This window comes from Columba livia, chromosome 2 (assembly GCF_036013475.1).
Source record: "Columba livia isolate bColLiv1 breed racing homer chromosome 2, bColLiv1.pat.W.v2, whole genome shotgun sequence".
NCBI lineage: Eukaryota > Metazoa > Chordata > Aves > Columbiformes > Columbidae > Columba > Columba livia.
Window position 1 is genome coordinate 93,911,426 of NC_088603.1, and position 17,944 is coordinate 93,929,369.

At 36.8% G+C, this 17,944-nt stretch overlaps 1 protein-coding gene across 12 annotated transcripts in view; it reads right to left on the reverse strand.

The window, feature by feature from the left end:
- PTPN3 (protein tyrosine phosphatase non-receptor type 3) overlaps nt 1-17,944 on the reverse strand; it is a 173,294-nt gene that overhangs the window by 65,559 nt on the left and 89,791 nt on the right. For 9 of the 12 annotated variants that reach the window (XM_021281367.2, XM_065052841.1, XM_065052840.1 and 6 more), the window contains 2 exons: nt 10,791-10,911; nt 6,588-6,675 (listed from right to left, as the gene is read on the reverse strand). In XM_021281367.2, coding sequence (XP_021137042.2) covers nt 6,588-6,675; nt 10,791-10,911 — 209 coding nt within the window. Of the gene's footprint in view, nt 1-6,587; nt 6,676-10,790; nt 10,912-13,035; nt 13,151-17,944 lie in introns of those variants that run through there. The other 3 variants (XM_021281370.2, XM_021281371.2, XM_065052847.1) reach the window with 3 other exon arrangements.

The following is a 17,944-nucleotide window of genomic DNA, read 5'->3' on the forward strand; positions in this document are numbered from 1 at the left end:
TACTGGCCAGGAGGTGACCACTATTCTGCATGTGAGAGTATGCTAGAGGAATATACACATGTACACGAATACGGGATACACCGAACTGAATCCATTGTTAACTAAACCAAAAACTAGACATTAGCTTAACACACTCAACTGGAAAAACAAATCCATCAATTTACAATCCTTTATAGGTATTGAGATACTCAAGAGGTAACACATGCTTTCATATAAGCAAACACTCAAGTTAAAAGAAGAAAAAAAAAGTTCGGGTGAGGACACTGAATGGTCCATTTGAGACTAAATCCAAACTGATATTACAAAAGTTACAAACCTTGGCTTCCTGTTTCTCTATGATTGACACATACTAAGATGTTATTACACAGATTTCTAAACAGAGCTGACCACGTTCATACATCTACATGTAAGTACAGAATCCATCGGTTAAAACATCAGCTTTGACTCAAAAGTAATTTCAGACTATTTTGTAATGCACAGCCAAAGATAATGGATTCTCTTAAGGCCTTCAGTAGCTTAGCTGCTCCTCTAGATGGTAGTCTGTGCTCAGTTAATATACAGTTTTCTTGTATGCCCAATCCCAATTTCTTTATGTTAGTAAGGTACAGAAGAATAGAACAGGTAGCATGAGCTCTAACAATACTACAGAAAGTCTACAATAAATCCATTAAAAATAGTTATAAGAAAGGCATATGAATGAATGAAGCTGAACCTAATTTGCAATGTGATTTATAAACAAACCTCCAGTGAAATACCACAGCAGTTCATAGAGTATGAGCATAAACTATATAATACATAGTGCCATAAGAGTGAATATTGACAAGATGAGAGCAATAGTCAGATCTCAGAGTATAATAAAAGAAAATCTTTAGGTGGGTAACAGTCTGAATACACTCAAGGTAGCCCAGAATCAGCTGAAATAATTAATAATCCTCAGCAATCTGGTGCTCCACTTTGCCAAGAACTGCTGCTAGAGGAGCTTGCTGAATCTCCATCAGAAGCAGCTCCTAAACTGGCAGTTTATGCCATTATAATACAGGAACCCAGAATCAACACCCTGTTATTTTAATACTTGGGGAGAAAATGAAGGTATTTCAGGAGATCAATCACATGGAATTTAGCTGCCCCTGCCAATGATACAGCCAACCTAAAGCAGTACAGAAACCTGTACTACTACACACTTGTAATTTATTCCAGGTTTCTGCTTTAAACAAAAAAAAAAAAAAACAAAAACCAAAAACAATAAAACACAACCCCCCAAAACAAACAGAACAACAAACAAAACACCCCCCCCAAACAAACCAAACACACACACAAAGAAACAACCAACCAACAAAACAAAAACAAAACCAAAACAAACAAACAAACAAAAAAAACCAAAAAAAATGCCAAATAAAAAAAAAACAACCCACAGCTGTGAAGGGAAAAAAAAAAAAACAGCTTTAGGAGAAAAAAAGGAAAACCTACATGATTTAGAAGAAATAAAGGATTAGCTAAACACTTGATAGGGATTAATTAGGCTACACTACTCTATTTTCTCCAGGAGCTTTGTCAGAACAAAGTTTATTCCCCACCCCCCTCTGCCTCAGTCCAAAACACTGATTTCCCATGTTATTTGTTGTAATGAATTCTCTTGTGTTAAACCTAAGAAATCCAAACCCAAGATTTTGGACAAGCATAAAGAAACAGGGTCTCCCAAAAGAAAGGTGATGTAGATCTGCAGTTATTTCCTTTTCAAAACATCTATGTTATTAAATTGCACAACTAAGAAAAAACTTTCATATATTTTTCTTTTTACCTGTTTCTTTATAAAAATCATTTAGAAATTATAAAGATAAATATATCAAGCCAGGCATCTAGCTAGTTAAATACTGATTCATATTCGATTTCATGTACAATTACCATCTGGACTTATGCAGATATGAAAATAATATTAATTCCACAAATTTCCTCCCTTCATCTCTGAGTAAAAATGAAATATGAGTTAATATCAGACTAATTATTGAGCAGATGAGATAGTGGTCCAGAATCAAAAGGAGATTAGGACTTCAAGAAATCTCAGTACAGTTTTAAGGTCTTGAATTCACTCTCCTGCCTGTCTTAACACTATTTCATTTTTGAATATTACAATTTTAGCAGTTCAGATCTGTCCTCAGAGAAAGTAGTGATGAAAACTGAGCTCAGATTAATTCACTAATGGAAGTTTCATGTTTAGCAAATTACTAAAAAGAAAGCTCGCTATCCAACTTTGTACCATAAAACATTAAAATTAAGGCAACCAGGTATTAATCTGTATAAACGTATCCTACTCAGCCACCAATGCAGAAGCACCAGCTTCTTTTGGCTATTAGTTTAAAACCAAGGTGACACCTGGTTCCTCTGCTATACACAATCTAAGAGGACTAAGACAATTTTAGCAGCAAAGAGATGAATCCTAAGGATCCACAGAGATAAACCCTTTCAAAAAGCCATAGTTTAACTGGTCGCTGCTAAATCTGTTCAAACCACTGGAATCTGACAAAACTGGAGGAGTGATTTAAGAGCAGTACTAAGCAGGGGGGAGGATATCAGCAGACATGGCAAATATCCCTGCCAAAGTTGGGGAGTAACGTGGTCACCTCTTAAGAAGCAGCATATTGGTGGGAGGTATCTAACTTTCACTAAAAAACTTCAGAAATGAACTGTTTCAAACTTCAGAAAAGTGTCATCTACAGCCAACACGGGCTACCAGATAAGACCAAATGTTGAGGAGTAATCTTCTGCAGGACTACTGCAGCACAGGCAAAACACTCACAAATGGAAGACTATGTCGAGAATGCCCACTTTGATATAATTCACTGCTGTCACAGGCCTTCAGGGGCATAATCAATGATAATATGTTGGTTGAAAGGTTTGCCTCATGGCATTCGGTCCAAACAACAACTTGTAATCAATATTTTAGAAGTACAAAGCTTCAGAGACTTTAAAAAAAAAAACCAAAACAAACAAAAACCCCCTCACACATCTACTAATGAACCTTCTTCTCAGCTTCTGGTAGTTTAAAGCTAGAGGATATCCAGGATCAGAAGCTTTTGGTATGTTTAATGGAGTCTAGTGAATCATTCTTCCACTGAACTACCTAATTGTTCTTGATACCTATTTCACCTCAGGCATCCCTTAAAATAGCAGAAACCCCCACAGTTCAGTTGCATCCATATAGAAAAAATTCCTTTTGCTTAAACCTATCTCCTTCTAGGGAGACCGAAGCTCCTTAGATCTTATGCTACCAAGCCAAAAAAAAAGCTCCATTCATTATTCATGTTCTCCATGCTGCTCACCTGCTACAGAAGGCTTTTCCCTAAAACATTAATGATAGTTATCCTTCTCTGTACTTTTCTTACCCACTTTGAGATAAAGAAGAAGAAGAACAAAACTCGCCATTCACATTATACCAAACACATATTTAAAAGGTGGCATGACATTTTATATTTTGCTTTCTGCTTCCTTCCTAGCAGCTTCTAGATGCCTAGATGTTCACTTCAAGTTCTAGAAAAAACAGAGACCACTTCAAACATTTTCATCCTTCAAAAAAATTGAATTGTGATAAAAATATTAATTTGGATTGAAACTGTAGCAGGATGGTCTGCATGTTAGCAGCCTGGAATAGAAAAGGCTTTGATTCAAATCTATACTCCATTCGACTCAGATCACACAGTTTGGTGTCAGGTAGAGTAGGGGCTCGTGACTAATATTCTGACAACCCATGAGTCCCAGGTCACTGAATATGAAACAACATATGGGGAAAAAAAAACCTACAATGTTTAAGCAGTCATGTCCAGAAGGTGTTTCACTCAGAGCTAACCAGTACACTGCAATGAAATTTCATTTAGTTGAAAATGTCTGAACCCACTTTAAACTACCCTCACTACCTGGCACTGGTATGACCACTACTGACATCCTGCAAGTAGGTCGGTGGCCTACAACTAGGCTTGCTACATCCTAGGAATGATGTGGGAAATTGAAGAACTTCCAGAAACAGCACCTTATCAACAGTATCCTCCTGGACAAGATGTCCAGCACACAGCTGGATCAACACACAATGCAGTGGGTGAGCAATTGGCTGATGGGCCAGGCTCAAAAGGTTCTAGTAAATGGGGTTATGTTAGGCTGGTGACCAGTTACTAGCGGGGGTTCTGCAGGGATCCATCTTAGGCCCAGGACTCTTTAATATCTTTATAAATTACTTAGACTCAGGACTTGAGGGATTACTAAGTAAAGTTTGCTGATGACACAGAATTGGGAGGAACTGTTGACAGTCTCGAGGGCAGAGAGGCCCTGCAGAGGGATGTGGGCAAACTGAAGAACTAGGCAATCACCAACCACATGAAGTTCAACAAGGGCTAGTGCTGGATTTTGCACCTTGGACACGGCAACCCTGGCTGTACATACAGACTGGGGGACAAGATGCTGTAAAGCAGCTCTGTGGAGAGGGATCTAGGGGTTCTGGTAGATGGCAAGTTGAACATGAGCCAACAGTGTCCCTGGCAGCCAAGAGGGCCACCCGTGTCCTGGGGCGCACCAAGCACAGTATTGCCAGCCGGGTGAGGGAGGTGATTGTACTGCTCTGCCCTGCACTGGTGCGGCCTCATCTGGAGCACTGTGCGCAGTTCTGGGTGCCATGGTATAGAAAAGATACTAAGCTACTGGAGAATGTCCAGAAGAGGGTTATGAGTTGGTGAAGAGTTTAGAGGAGAAGCCATATGAACAGTGGCTAAAGTCACTCGATTTGTTCAGGTTGGAGGGTACTGAGTGGAGACCTCATGGTAGCCTACAGCTTCCTCACAAGATGGGGAGGAGGTGAAGGGGCTGATCTCTTCTCTCTGGTGACCAATGACAGAACCCAAGGGAATGGCAGGAAGATGTGCCAGGAAAGGTTTAGGTTGGACATTAGGAAAAGGTTCTTCACCCGGAGGGTGGTGGAACACTGGAAAACAGGTTCCCCAGGGAGGCAGTCACATGCTCAAGTCTGACAACAATCAAGAAGAGATTGGACAACACCCTCAGACACATGGTGTGAATTTTGGGGTTGCTCTATGCAGGGACAGGTGTTGGACTCTACGATCCTTGCGGGTCCCTTCCAACTCAGGACATTCTATGATTCATTAATATTAAGAGAATAGTTGCATGGTAAAAGTCTTGGGACTTAAGTTGGCTTACCAAAATACTAGGATACAACAGAAGTTAAAAGGCATAGAGTAATCAAGTTAAGTGCATATAGTGAAATCTCCAGCGTGATGGTAAAGGGTTCTTCAATACAACAGAAAAGTGATAGATGACCAGATAACAAACCTGGACCAAGTCAGATTTAATAAGATGTCTGTTTACTATTTAAAGGTAATCACCTTATAAATTGGGAAGGCTTTTACATTGTTAGAAGACACGAGAATACATGAAATTTGTTCATGTATGCTAGATTACTTACCCTCAACCAATGCATGTGAACCAGGATATATGATCACCTTTAACAGTTGTCACATAACAGTTGCCTCTCCTGATACTCAGATGGTATGAGCACTGACAGTCCACATTTTGATCACTTTAGTTATTTCCTCCTTTCCGTTATACTTTTCCCCATCCTTAAAAAAGGTCTCTACCGTTTGAGTATTATGTTTCACGAATATAAATGTAATTATGGTGGTTTTATACAGGAGTACTTTAGGAAACTGTAGAAATCTTATGCAACACTCACTTATTTGTGGTAGCATAAAGAAAAAACAAAAAATCTCATGCTGAAGAAAATGACCTTTTCTACCCCTTTCATCATTACAGAAATGAATCATTTTTCACTAAAATTCTCAGTGTCAGGATTATTAACAAATCTTAGAAAAAAATTAGGAAAAACAGTAGTCACTTTCATTTAGTAAATCAGTCATCTGCATTACACTTCATTGAATTTTTATGCCACAAGCTTTATATCAAAATAGCTTGCTATTACGTAAAAGCACAAATGATAGCTTGCACACTAGGACGCAATTCGTCTCAAATAGCTCGTGTTATCAAGCAACTAAATCCCAGTAGCTAGTGAAGTACTAAGACATGTTTTTTATCAATAAGCACCCTTTATCTGAAAGATCTGAAAAGCATTTTTAGTGGTCATCTTCCACGCTGTTAAATACTACTTAGATCTAACCAGAAGTTAGGGAATACAGGAATAATAATAATAAATTCTCTATACTCTTAACACTGCATTGGAAAATTTAGAGAAATAAACTCTTAAAACACCTGCCAACTACATCATACCACTACACAAAGCATTCATTTTCTTTCATGCTAAGAGATTCATAAACTTTAGTAAGATTATTAAGTAAAATGTATTGCAGTATTTAAATAATTTATCTTAAAAATACATTGCTACTGTTTCAAGGAGTTTACATTTGGTTGAAATTCCAGCATCTATGTTACATAGAATTTATCGAAAAATTACTCAAATCTTGAATTAAAAATAACACAATAAAGTCAATACTTAAATGCTACTGGTTTTGCTGCTATTTAATTTATATTAAATAGGCATCTTTTTCCCCAAGTGAAAAATCACAATGTAAACATACTCTACCACTGTGCAATTCCACTCCATAGAATTCAAGTGTTCGTGCTATATTTATGTAGCAGGACTCTGCTTCAGATTGCTTGAGGCCACTAAAAGAGGGGGGAAAAGAAAATGGACCATAGTCAAAGATAAAAGACATGATGACAAATTTATTCCAAATATAGAAAAAAGAATCCAACTGCCTTGTGTCTGACAAATAAACCACATCATCTAGTGCTGCAGATTCTTCACTGGTTAAAGCCCTTCTAAACTTCTCTCAAAAAAAAATCAAGCAGATTATACAAGATGTTATTACCTTAGCCATTCTAGAACAGTTCTTTCCAGAAAAATAATTCTTATCTGTTTTATTTTATGCTGTAAAAGCTTTTTTTATGTGTAAATATTCTATACTGCTCAGTCTCTCAGAAGGAAATAATTTAGAGGAAAGATTAGGATCAGGAATGTGCTAAAAATGAGGAGAAAGAATATTAAATAAGTTAAAGTTACGACACTCACTGAGGAAAAGCCATCTGATTTTATCTACAATCTGTACGTCCTAAAATAATTTTTTGTCCCACTGCTAGATGTGAAATGTGCTGCCAGACTTACAAGGAATTTATTTTCTGGTCTTCTAGAAAGCCTCACTTTCAAGACTTTTCCTTCCAGAGAAAAAAAACTCAAAAATCCCCACACCTCAAATAAACAGATTATATATTTTCATGAAAGGGCTACAGAGAATCTATCAGGAGTTTTAAAAAAACAAAGAATCCAAAAGTAAACCCTACCTAGATTGTTCTCCCATGCAGCATACCATTTATTCATCTGAGAGGAATGCAAAGTGGCCTAAACAAGATTCCTTTAGGCTTGATAACAAAAGCAGCCCCTTTCAATAAGCTGCAAGGCTTATTGCAGTCTGCAGACTGGCTTATAACCAGTCAAGAACCGATCAAACAAGTGGCAGGTCTAACCTGGGATCTATCAGAGCCTATTGACACTGTGCTGTGCCCACAGAGATCCTGGTCTCACAGCACAGATCAGTGGCTCAGGCACTACAGCAAGTTAGAGTCACTGTAAGAGCAGAGGCTGAGGGTTGTATGCAATATCTACACACGTTTAAGTAGAAAAGACATCCAATATCATCCTTTCACACCTGCAAACAAGGGCAGGGCATGTAAAAACAGCTCTTTGCTAGGTGAGCTTCCAAAATGACACACATAAAATTACACTAAACAAGTGCAATTTAAATACAACCTGTAAAAAGCTGACATAACATTGTATTATGTTGAAAACTCCAGATACAAAGGCATTCAACATAAGGCAATAATTCTCTTTTTTAAAAGGGTCTTTACCTCAAAAGGTGGAGGTCTATTACTTCTAATTAATATCCATCCTTTCCAATTCCAAGTCACCAAAATACTATACCCTGAAACAGCCCCTCTAGGAGATATTACATCACGCTTCATGAAACTGAAAGTTACCTTGAACTGGAAAGCCACTACCAGCAGTGTGGCTTGTTGATGTCACAATATTGGAAAAAAGAGCAAAGATAAAAAAAGAGATGTTTGTCACAATCCAGAGATAAACTGTTTACTCAGATCCACATCTACAGTGATTACTTGTCATCTTGATTTTGAAAAATACTAGCAGACCTTATCTCTTCCACTGTATCAGAAAGGTACAGAGAAAAAAATACAAAATTATCATTTTCCTAATGCCTGCAAATTTTAATTCTCAGTTTGCCTACACCTGACCAGTCAAGCCTTGTGTCTTGAAGGGCCAACAAGAAAAATATCTCAGCACAGACTTAGGGTTTTTTTTTCTTGTTGTTGTTGCATCTCTCTAATCAACTAGAGATGAAATGAAACCTTTAGATCCCTAAGTAGGTGGTAGTTACTCAGAAAGACAGACAGTCAAAAGGTAACCAGTCTTGGTTTCTCCTTCCAACTTTTATAGCACTTGATACCCAAGTCCTAACAAACATCACCTGAAATATAAGCGTTATCTGAAGTTTCGAATGCGTCCTTCTCCTCAAACTGATGGCTAGAGCTAGCAAGCACTAAGAAAACATTACAAATTTGGATAATAGCCTGAGGTTTTAGGATGTGGATATTTATGTATTTAGCAAAAAAAAAGGTAAGAACCTTGTTAGAACAAACTACACACAGAAATCCACTATTATGGATTTAGGGATGAACACAAAAAGAAAATTTCTAAAGCTATACCAGTTCAATATTGCAACAGTTGCTTTATCAACAGCTATGTACTGTCTACTAAATAGTGCCTGAAATGAATGTGTTCATAGCACTACTTTCTCAGATTTTGCAAAACAACATACATACTGGCTATAAAAACCTTGCATTGAACTACAACATACAAGACATAACATGTCTTCTTAAGCCTGTATTGTGTTTCAGCAATTCCAGCCTTCTAATTTTCCTTTGTGAAAGCTTCCCAAAGGACAGACCCTAAAGAATGAAAGAGATGTTTATAGGGCTGGCTTTGCAATCTCAATCTAAGAATGTCAATTTAAAAGGGATAATAATTTACAGATATCCCATATGGTTTACAGCAAATATTATTTAATCCAGATCAGCAGAAATCTCATTCCAAAACAATACTGTTCTCAAATTGTAAGAAGATAATTTATCCTTTTGTGTGTTTCCTTCACAGTAGGCCTGGTGAACACCAGAACCATTCTTGTCAACTATGCTAATGATATTGGTCTAGTCAATACCACGTATTCACTATGAATGCCAAATGAAGATGCAAAAAATGCTTCCAGAATATGCGAAAACTCATCTGACTCTCCCTGCACTCTGAAATAAATAGGCCTGAAGAGCCAAGTTTCAAAAACATGCTAAAACTATAAAGAAACATTTTTTCACAGTCCAGTCTACTCAAGTATTTTTATTCAGAACTTTGATTACCACCACCTATGTGAATTCAAATACAGCAGTTAAACTTCTCAGTCATCAAGGTGTCTCTCTACCAAAAACACTCAATGAAAGCATCAATTTCACTGAAAGGACCCAGAAAACAAAGGAGGCTTTCATACAGACCCCACCACACCATTTTCTGGAACAATAGTAACTTCTAGCCTGTTCTCTGCAGGACGTAACCAGTTTTATACCTCTGGCTATGACAGCACTAAATACATGAGTCCAGCCCAACCACTTCAAGACTCTTCTCAGTGGTCTGTGAGATGATTGCTTCCTAAAGACAAGCAGATTTAGTCATGCTTGTCTACAAGGCCACCTCTAAAAACTCCTGAGCCTATTGGAAACTGCAAATTAATTTGGGAGGAATAGAGGCCTCAAGTGTTGTGTTCCTGAACATGAACCACTGGGAAAGCAGTTCAGATTAGCACCTACACAGAGGGAATGGTTGCAGTTAGGGTTCAATAGTTCTCTGTTTTGCCACATAAATGACAAAGCAATATGCATGTTCTGGTAGGCAGGACACATGAAGTTCAGAACTACTGACTACATCCACTAGCAGTAAAGAAACAAGAAGGGGAGGTGAGAGTACTGAAAGATAACAAAAGAAAGTGGGGGAATATTAGAGGAAAATGAAAATGGAGGTATTTCAGGCTATAAATCAAATAAACTAGGAGAGAAGGGAACTAGTTCTCCTGCAGTAAAGATACAGACAAAGATAACAAGTCCATATAGATTCAGATTTCATTTGCTCAAGTACTCATACAGAATTCCCTAGGCTGGTATATTTGCATTCATCTTGTGAGTACCCGATCAACATCACTGATTCTAAAGCTGCTGTCTTACAAGAGACAAATCAACAGGGTCAGAAAGATTAATTGGCAGTAGACTGACTCGAATAATCTGTTGTAGCCTTTATATTGCACCTACGAGACAAAAATAAAAGTCTATAGCATTTGAAAAATAGTCATATGGCCTTGATCAAAAAAAACCCCTCAAACATGTAATACAGTGCTCTAGATGGTTTCCATTAGTAATGTATAATGCTAACTGATCTACTGGTTGTTATAGCTAGAAATGTATTTAAACTTTTTAACACATTGGCATCATACTCTGAATGAGATTAGTCTAGCACCTATGTGATAAACCAAAATATTTCATTTAATAGAACCTTTAGAAACTAAAACTGTCTGTTGTACTGGAACAACTATGAACTTGTGTCTTCCTTTTGGCATCTTTTTTTTGTTTAAAATCTCAAGAGGTGAGAGACAACTTAAAGTTAATGTTACCTGTGTTGCTCATGTAGTGATTCTACTTTGACAAGAAAATCTTTGTTCTGTTCTGGTATAAACTTGTAATTTGACAGATATCCTGGACGATGCACTGAAGCATTATAGTCTCCAAGTTGTGCTGTTAGGAAACAAGAAAAACAGACACAATATTTTCATAGTTAATTGATAACTATTTAGAAGGAATCCCTTCTTCTCAATAAAACACAAATACAGGGAAATGTGGGAATTATTAATTAATTTCCAATGACCAAGCAGTGTCGAACACAGGGATATGTATGGTATCAGTGAAGAAAGATTTTTTCAAAATATGCTTACCATAACTATAATCTCAGACACTGAATGAATTTATTTAGTTACTTATATAGCCCCATTTTTGCATCAGAAGCTGTAACACCACCAGACAGGCAATACACACCATGTCAGCACAGATGTGCAGTACTATAACATTAGAGGATCCAAATTGCTTCAGAAAGAGATGGCAAATTAAATCAATTCGATATACATTTACTTGATTGTAACATACTAGAAGTTCTGTCACTTAGAAAGCATTTATTCTTCACATGGTCAGGTAAAAATTGTTCTGACTACCAGCTGCAGCTCTGTCCCAAAAATTCAGTCATTAATCTTGCCTCGGTTGAACACAAATTACTTAATATAGCATGAGAAACAATTGCTGATTTACACATAACAGTACTAAGGTCCTACCAAAAGTAAATACATGTTTACAGTCAAAAAAAATAAGGGGGAAAAAAAAAAAAAAAAAAAAAAAGGTTCCCTACAACTTTATCCCTTCAGAAATTATGTTAATTAGCAGGTATTTTTAAATAGTTACTAGATGAAAGCTAATTCTTATACATAGTTGGTGGTATATCTGAAAAGAAATGCAAGTATAAATGACCAAAAGTGTATAGCCTTAGTCCACGAAAGTTTTCTTCAAAAGCCAGGTCAGTACTTATACCAGAAAATATACATAAATATATCCTGGAAAATATACACAAACCTCTTACTTGTCATAAAGATGCAAGGTTTGGAGCAGCAGGGAGGTTGCTTCAAATAAAGTACTTGCCCATTTGCCACAAATTTACCTAGTTTCCATTAAGCAAGTAATTCAAACCCCATATTTCATGAATCTGTGTTTTTATGAAATAGTTGAAGAGATTAATAAAAAAATATGTGTTTAAGCAAATCAATAGAACCTGTACTATTCTGTCTTCCCTAAGGAGCATGAAAGAGTTATTATAAAGTATTAAAGCTGCTCAGAAGTTGTTTGTATAAGTAATTGCATAGACTGCAAACAATTCGGCATAGAAAGTCCCTCAACTAGATCAAAATTAAAGAGTATACTGCTAGGAACAGTACCGCTGTTTTCCAGAAAACACAGACTTTATAAGAATGATTTAAATGATTCAGGTTGGGGGTGAAGGGAATGAGGAAGTTGTGAACTTCAGAAATAACGGCTACAGTTAACTATGGAGTATCTGTAATGTAGGGGAACTAATATTTGCCACTTACATATTCAAAAACCATTATTTCTATGGCCTAGAAGACAAAACTACTGTGATACAAAACAATTCCTAGGCAAATGTGGTCAGAAGCTAATATAGTTGCAAATCAAATTGTCAGCATTAAGGGGAATATTTAAATAAAAAAGTGAACTGATAAACAGCAAGTAATTGATTTTGAATGCAGATATTCCTGCAATGCTCAGCCACTTTTTCTTTGTTTTTTTTTTTTTTAATTAGTTAGTAAGCTGAATGACAAAAGACTAAATATTTATCATTAGAACCAAAACACATATTTGAACAATTCTATCAAACAATACATCTCTGAGGAAGAAAAATATATCAAGAAAAAGACAGAAGATCCAGAAGTATAACAAAAAACTGCAGTAATTTTTAGGAATATCTACATAATAAAAGTCCAAGCTTCTGCCAAGACTAAGGCTAAGACAATAACAATAATACAAAAAATAAAAACTTTTTGAACAAAGTATGTTAATAACAGCATAAAAATGAAACAGATCACAGATGACAGTAGCTGACTGAAGACTTTTTCCTTTATTAACCATTAACGCAACCCATCTTTTCTATAAAACACTGCCTACAATTTTAAGGTTTGTTGCAGCTAGCTTGAATGACTTTCTTGTCAAAACGAAGAGACCAGATTTCCAGGCATAAGACAATGTAATTGTCCATTTCACTTTATTTTCATTAGGTAAAAATATCTTTTACTTTAGTTTTACCTGCTCTAAAGAGGGCAACTGCTGTTCCTTCATGCATTATGAGGTAGGGTCTTCTTGCTCATCTTCCAAATGTGGAGGTTGCTCTGGTCTTTTTTTTCCTCTTCCTCCTAGCTACCTGAGGTCATGTCAACAAGGGGTGCAGTTTAGAGTACTACTTGCTTCTCCAATTCCCCAGCCAACTGTCACAGTTGAAGAGAAACTATAAATGCTGATTAGTAGACATCTTGGAAGACTAATGATCTTGTGCATGATTTAATTATCCAAGGAGGAAAAAAAAGTCAGGGCATATCAAGGCCTCAGTAAGAAGAAAAACCCATGAAGTTTCTACCTCTTTACTGGATTTCTCCAGAAGAGAGCAGAGGGGAAAGGAAATATAAAAGACCTATTTCTAACCTGAAGTTTTCCTGACAGCTTCTGCTCTGATAACATGAGTCAGCAGATACTGACTCAATTAAAATACTGTAAAGAAAAAAAACAAGGGCATGTTTTTACCTTTCTCCATTCTAGCCAACTGCTGCTCTTGAATTCACTATAACTGGGAGAGAATATAAAGTAAAATGAAAGAAAATGAAACCAAGGAGGAGTAAAAAAAAAATAAAAATAATTAAAATCAGTTATTTGAATACCAGAGTCTTGTATTTTAGAGTTCTATATCTAATATGAAAGACTTAAAAGAACGGAACCATTCATTTTAGGCCATATTCAATAAAAAAAGGACATTTTATAAGTCTTTGTAAAACAATAGTGCAATAGTCAAGTAGTCATGGAATAATTTTCCATGGATGAGGTCCCATGTTGACCTGCCAAAATAGTAGTCAGACAAGCTCTCAATACAGTAAGAATTTATAAATGCTTGAAAAACAAAAATCTTGAGATCATATATGTTTACACAAGATATGAACAGCCTATGCTTTACTGAAACTTAAACAAGCCATCTTCAGACTTTTTAAAAATCATTTGTTCAGTTAGAACAATGTGGTGGGCATAAATTTTTTGTCTCTGTCTCACTGTAGCAGAAAGACTTTTGTGCTTGAAGGCATCAAAGAAAATTACTAATTCAAACAAAAAAAAAATTACACATTTTTACAAGATTAAGATACTTATGTAGATATTTATGTAGCACTGATAGATTCCGATGGGAATGCTATGGATACACACGCATCTTCCCTAGAAAGAGAAGCTCAAGATACATTGTTGCATTAACAGGGGGAACATGGGGAGAAAGAGCTTTGTAGAAGGAAGACCTGATACATAACTAAGCAAAAAAAGCCATTGAAGTCAATAACTCTTAGGGTAATTACTAAGGCTTCATTTATTCAGTGGTTTCTTCCAAAAAACCACTGGTCAGTCAGCTTATATATTGGGGTAAGGCAGCACTGAACTCATTTCTGTCTTCTACTACCCCAAAGACAGGGTGCAAGAAAGACAGAGCCAGACTGTTCTTTGAGTTGCAAACCAAAAGGATGACAGAGAACAGAAACTTCAGCACTGGAAATGCCAAACTGAACTGGAAAGGCTCTGAGCAACCTCATCTGACTTTGATGAAGCCCCTTCCAAGCTAAATTTGCCTGCGGTTCTTACTTATGTGAAATTATTTTTGACATCCAAGCTTTCTGCTACACAACCAAGATAATTATTTGTCTGGCTCTAGTTTTAGAAATCTTTTTTTTTGTTGTTGTTTTTGAATGTTAACAGTACCAAAATACCACCATTTCAATCTGGCCCAGTTTCCACAGACAGCCCCAGAAAGTGTAGTAGTAGAAACAATAAGCCTTTAGCTTCGTATAACTTAAAGGGTGACAGTTTTATACTTCCCAGCTATGTGTTATCTTTTAGGAAACAGAAGATAAGCTGGTCTCCAATTCTAAAAAGTTTGCTTGCAAACAACAATAAAAAAAGTTTGCACCAGAAGCTACTTCTGCATATGGGTATTCGAAGTAACTTCAGATGTCAGAAGGCAAATGTATGAATGGTCCATTGGCTAAGTATGATGGGGAATCAGCTATAGATAACATGGACAATTTGGTCCAAAGGAATGCCTAGAAGAGTTTATCCACGAGAACAGGTTTAATATCAACTTTCTAAAGACCTGAGAAGTGAACCAGGAAAAAAAAAAAAAAAAAAGGCAGTTTCACACTGAATTCATAACTTTTTGCAGGTTTGAATATTTAGGTGACATCACCACAAAATGAGTGGAGTTGCCTGGTTTTAAAAGAGGATAATTACATAAGCAGATAAGGTTCCCAGTGGAACAGAAAACAACCAAACAATGGGACAAGTCTAGCATACATGTTATACAACGAATTTAACTTTTCTCAATAATAAAAAATACTAAGAGATAAAATTGCAATCCAGGATTATAATACAGTTAGGGCCTTCTGATCAGTATCCAAATGAAGATAGCAACAGCAACTGACACGCTGAGCATGAAACATAGAAAGCTAATGACATACTTATCTTCCTATGAACATTGACGTAGAAGAAGAAAGATACTTCCTAATTTGTACACTTCAATCAGTTTAGACATTCTAGAGATCACTTCTTGCCTCAGATAGAAAAAAGAAGAATGATGAAGTGCTACATAAAGTAAAGCAGTTACTTTTGAGAAACAGTAACTACAAAGTATTTGTGTATGAAAATGCTTCTGGAATCAGAAAATAGTCCACTACAGCAGAGTTCAGTTTTGAAGAACCAACATAAAAGTATAGACACTCAATAAAGAGACACTAAAAGGAAGCCCTGAAATGAAGTAAAGCTTCACACTCAAGAGCCCTTAAAAAAAAGGTTCAATCTAGAGATGACTGTAAATAGCTGCTTATGACCACTTATGACAGCTGGTCACATTGTGGTAAAACAGAATGAGAAACATGCATTAATAGAACAAAGAACATTTGTAGAAAAAAGGGACAATTATCCATACACAATGATGGTCTCCTAAGTTCTCTTACCACTTCAGAATGGAAAAGGGAGTAATGGAAAAAAAAAAAAAGGGGGAAAAAAAAAAAAAATAAAAAAATCAGTAACTCATAAGGCAGCCAGAGATTAAAAAACAAACAAAACCTCCACACAACACAAAAAATAAATAAATCAGAAAACAAACTCTGAGTTGCTTTTTCTGCATCTCAAAAATGTACTTCAGAAGCCATACAGTCACAATCAGAAAAAGTATTGAGAAAAGCAAAGCACAACCCAAAGTACAAAGACTATTCATTTTGGAAAAATGAAGTGGGTAGGAGCAAGAAATAGGATAAAAGACCTAAAGGGAATAATTATCAGTAGTCCCAAAACATTGTTTTATAGAACTAATGGATCTGAACACTGCTGATCTTCTGTCACATATGTTGTCTCTCGGCAGTCACTACTAATTATCATAATACTGCACTAGATGGACCTTGACTGGGGTAACTGTTCTTTTCTCCATTTTAGTTATGTTACACAGAAATGTCTAATAGGTTCATCCACCTTAAAATACAGAAGAACAGTAGCCACCATGGCTATGAGGCACTGTAGAAAGTCAGCTCCTTCAGCTACAGAGTTCTCGAATGAAGGGATTAGAGCACTGCACTTTGTTTTGAAGTGTTACAGATTAAAACAATGATTTGTAGGATTATTGAAGAACACCAGATAAACTTGAAGTAATGATGTCCTGGAATGGCCTCTGTATTGCTCATGACAAGTGTTAAATATAATTAAGAGAAAGAAGTTCAAAACATCTGGAGAGCTGCCATGCATAAATTATCAGGACAGTCTTAGAAGAGCCATTGTACAAAGATATGCTGGCAATTTCAAGAGCAGCAATCTAGACCACAGTGAACCACGTGAAAGAAAGTGGGCATGTTTTTCAATTAATCTTTTTACGCAGACTCTTGTATTGACAGTTTCATCACCATCACACAGATAACACTCTGGTACTGCTGGTGACAGGTACTGTAAGACATGATAAGAGGTACCTGTGACCAAACAGCATTGCTGCAGGCTTCAGAGGAACAGATGGGACATGCACACAACCCTCAGACTACCCACCACATGTGGTAAATAATATCAACCGCTGGAGATTCAGGTCAAAGTTCGTTTTGTTCATCTAGTCTGATTTTGATTCTCAGGCATAAGGGCTATAAGTGCCCTGGAGAGCAGCAGGAACCCGACAGACCTCCCAGCAAATCTCTCAGCTTTCATAATGTACTTCTGAGCACTATTTCACTTCAAAAAAGTGTGGATGGGAAGCACACACACACAGAAAAAAATCCCCAAATGCTATCCATGAAAAAGGCAGGTCTCTGTAAATTAGGAAGTCTGAGGCTTCAATGTAATTTCTATGAAAAGAGTGGGGCAAAACGAAGGCAAGTTAGAAGACTCAGGCAAGAAGAAAGATCATGGGAGAATTATGTGGCGTGAATCTCACTGTGGATCTGCTGTTGATTTTCCTCTAAATCTTACAGCCCACCTCCTCTGGGATCTCAGCCTTCTGGCATTCCCTACATTTTAACAAACTCTTATGCCCAGCTCCAGAGGGGCTTGCACACTAAGCTCAGCTTTCCTCAAATCCTCATCCTTGCCAGCCTTTTCTTAGAAGAGGTTAAAGCCCATTTGCATCCCAAGCAACCAGTCAGCCCCTTCCTAAGCAAACTCTCAGACAGCAACATGCTAGAGAAACCTCCTGGTTGTCAGAGCAGAGGTGAGAAGGGAACAATATCACAGGAGATAAGAGAAAGACCCCAGTCAAAATGAATCACTGAGCAACTGATGCTCAGGAAAAACCAAAACCTTTTAAGTATTCATAACATCTCTTTTGGATTTGTTGTCATGCTTTAGATTCAAGTCTCAACCCAGCAAAGGATTTACTCACAGAAGAGCATATTCCCAACAAACCCTTCTTACATACTGATAGTCATTTAAATACTGTTCCGGA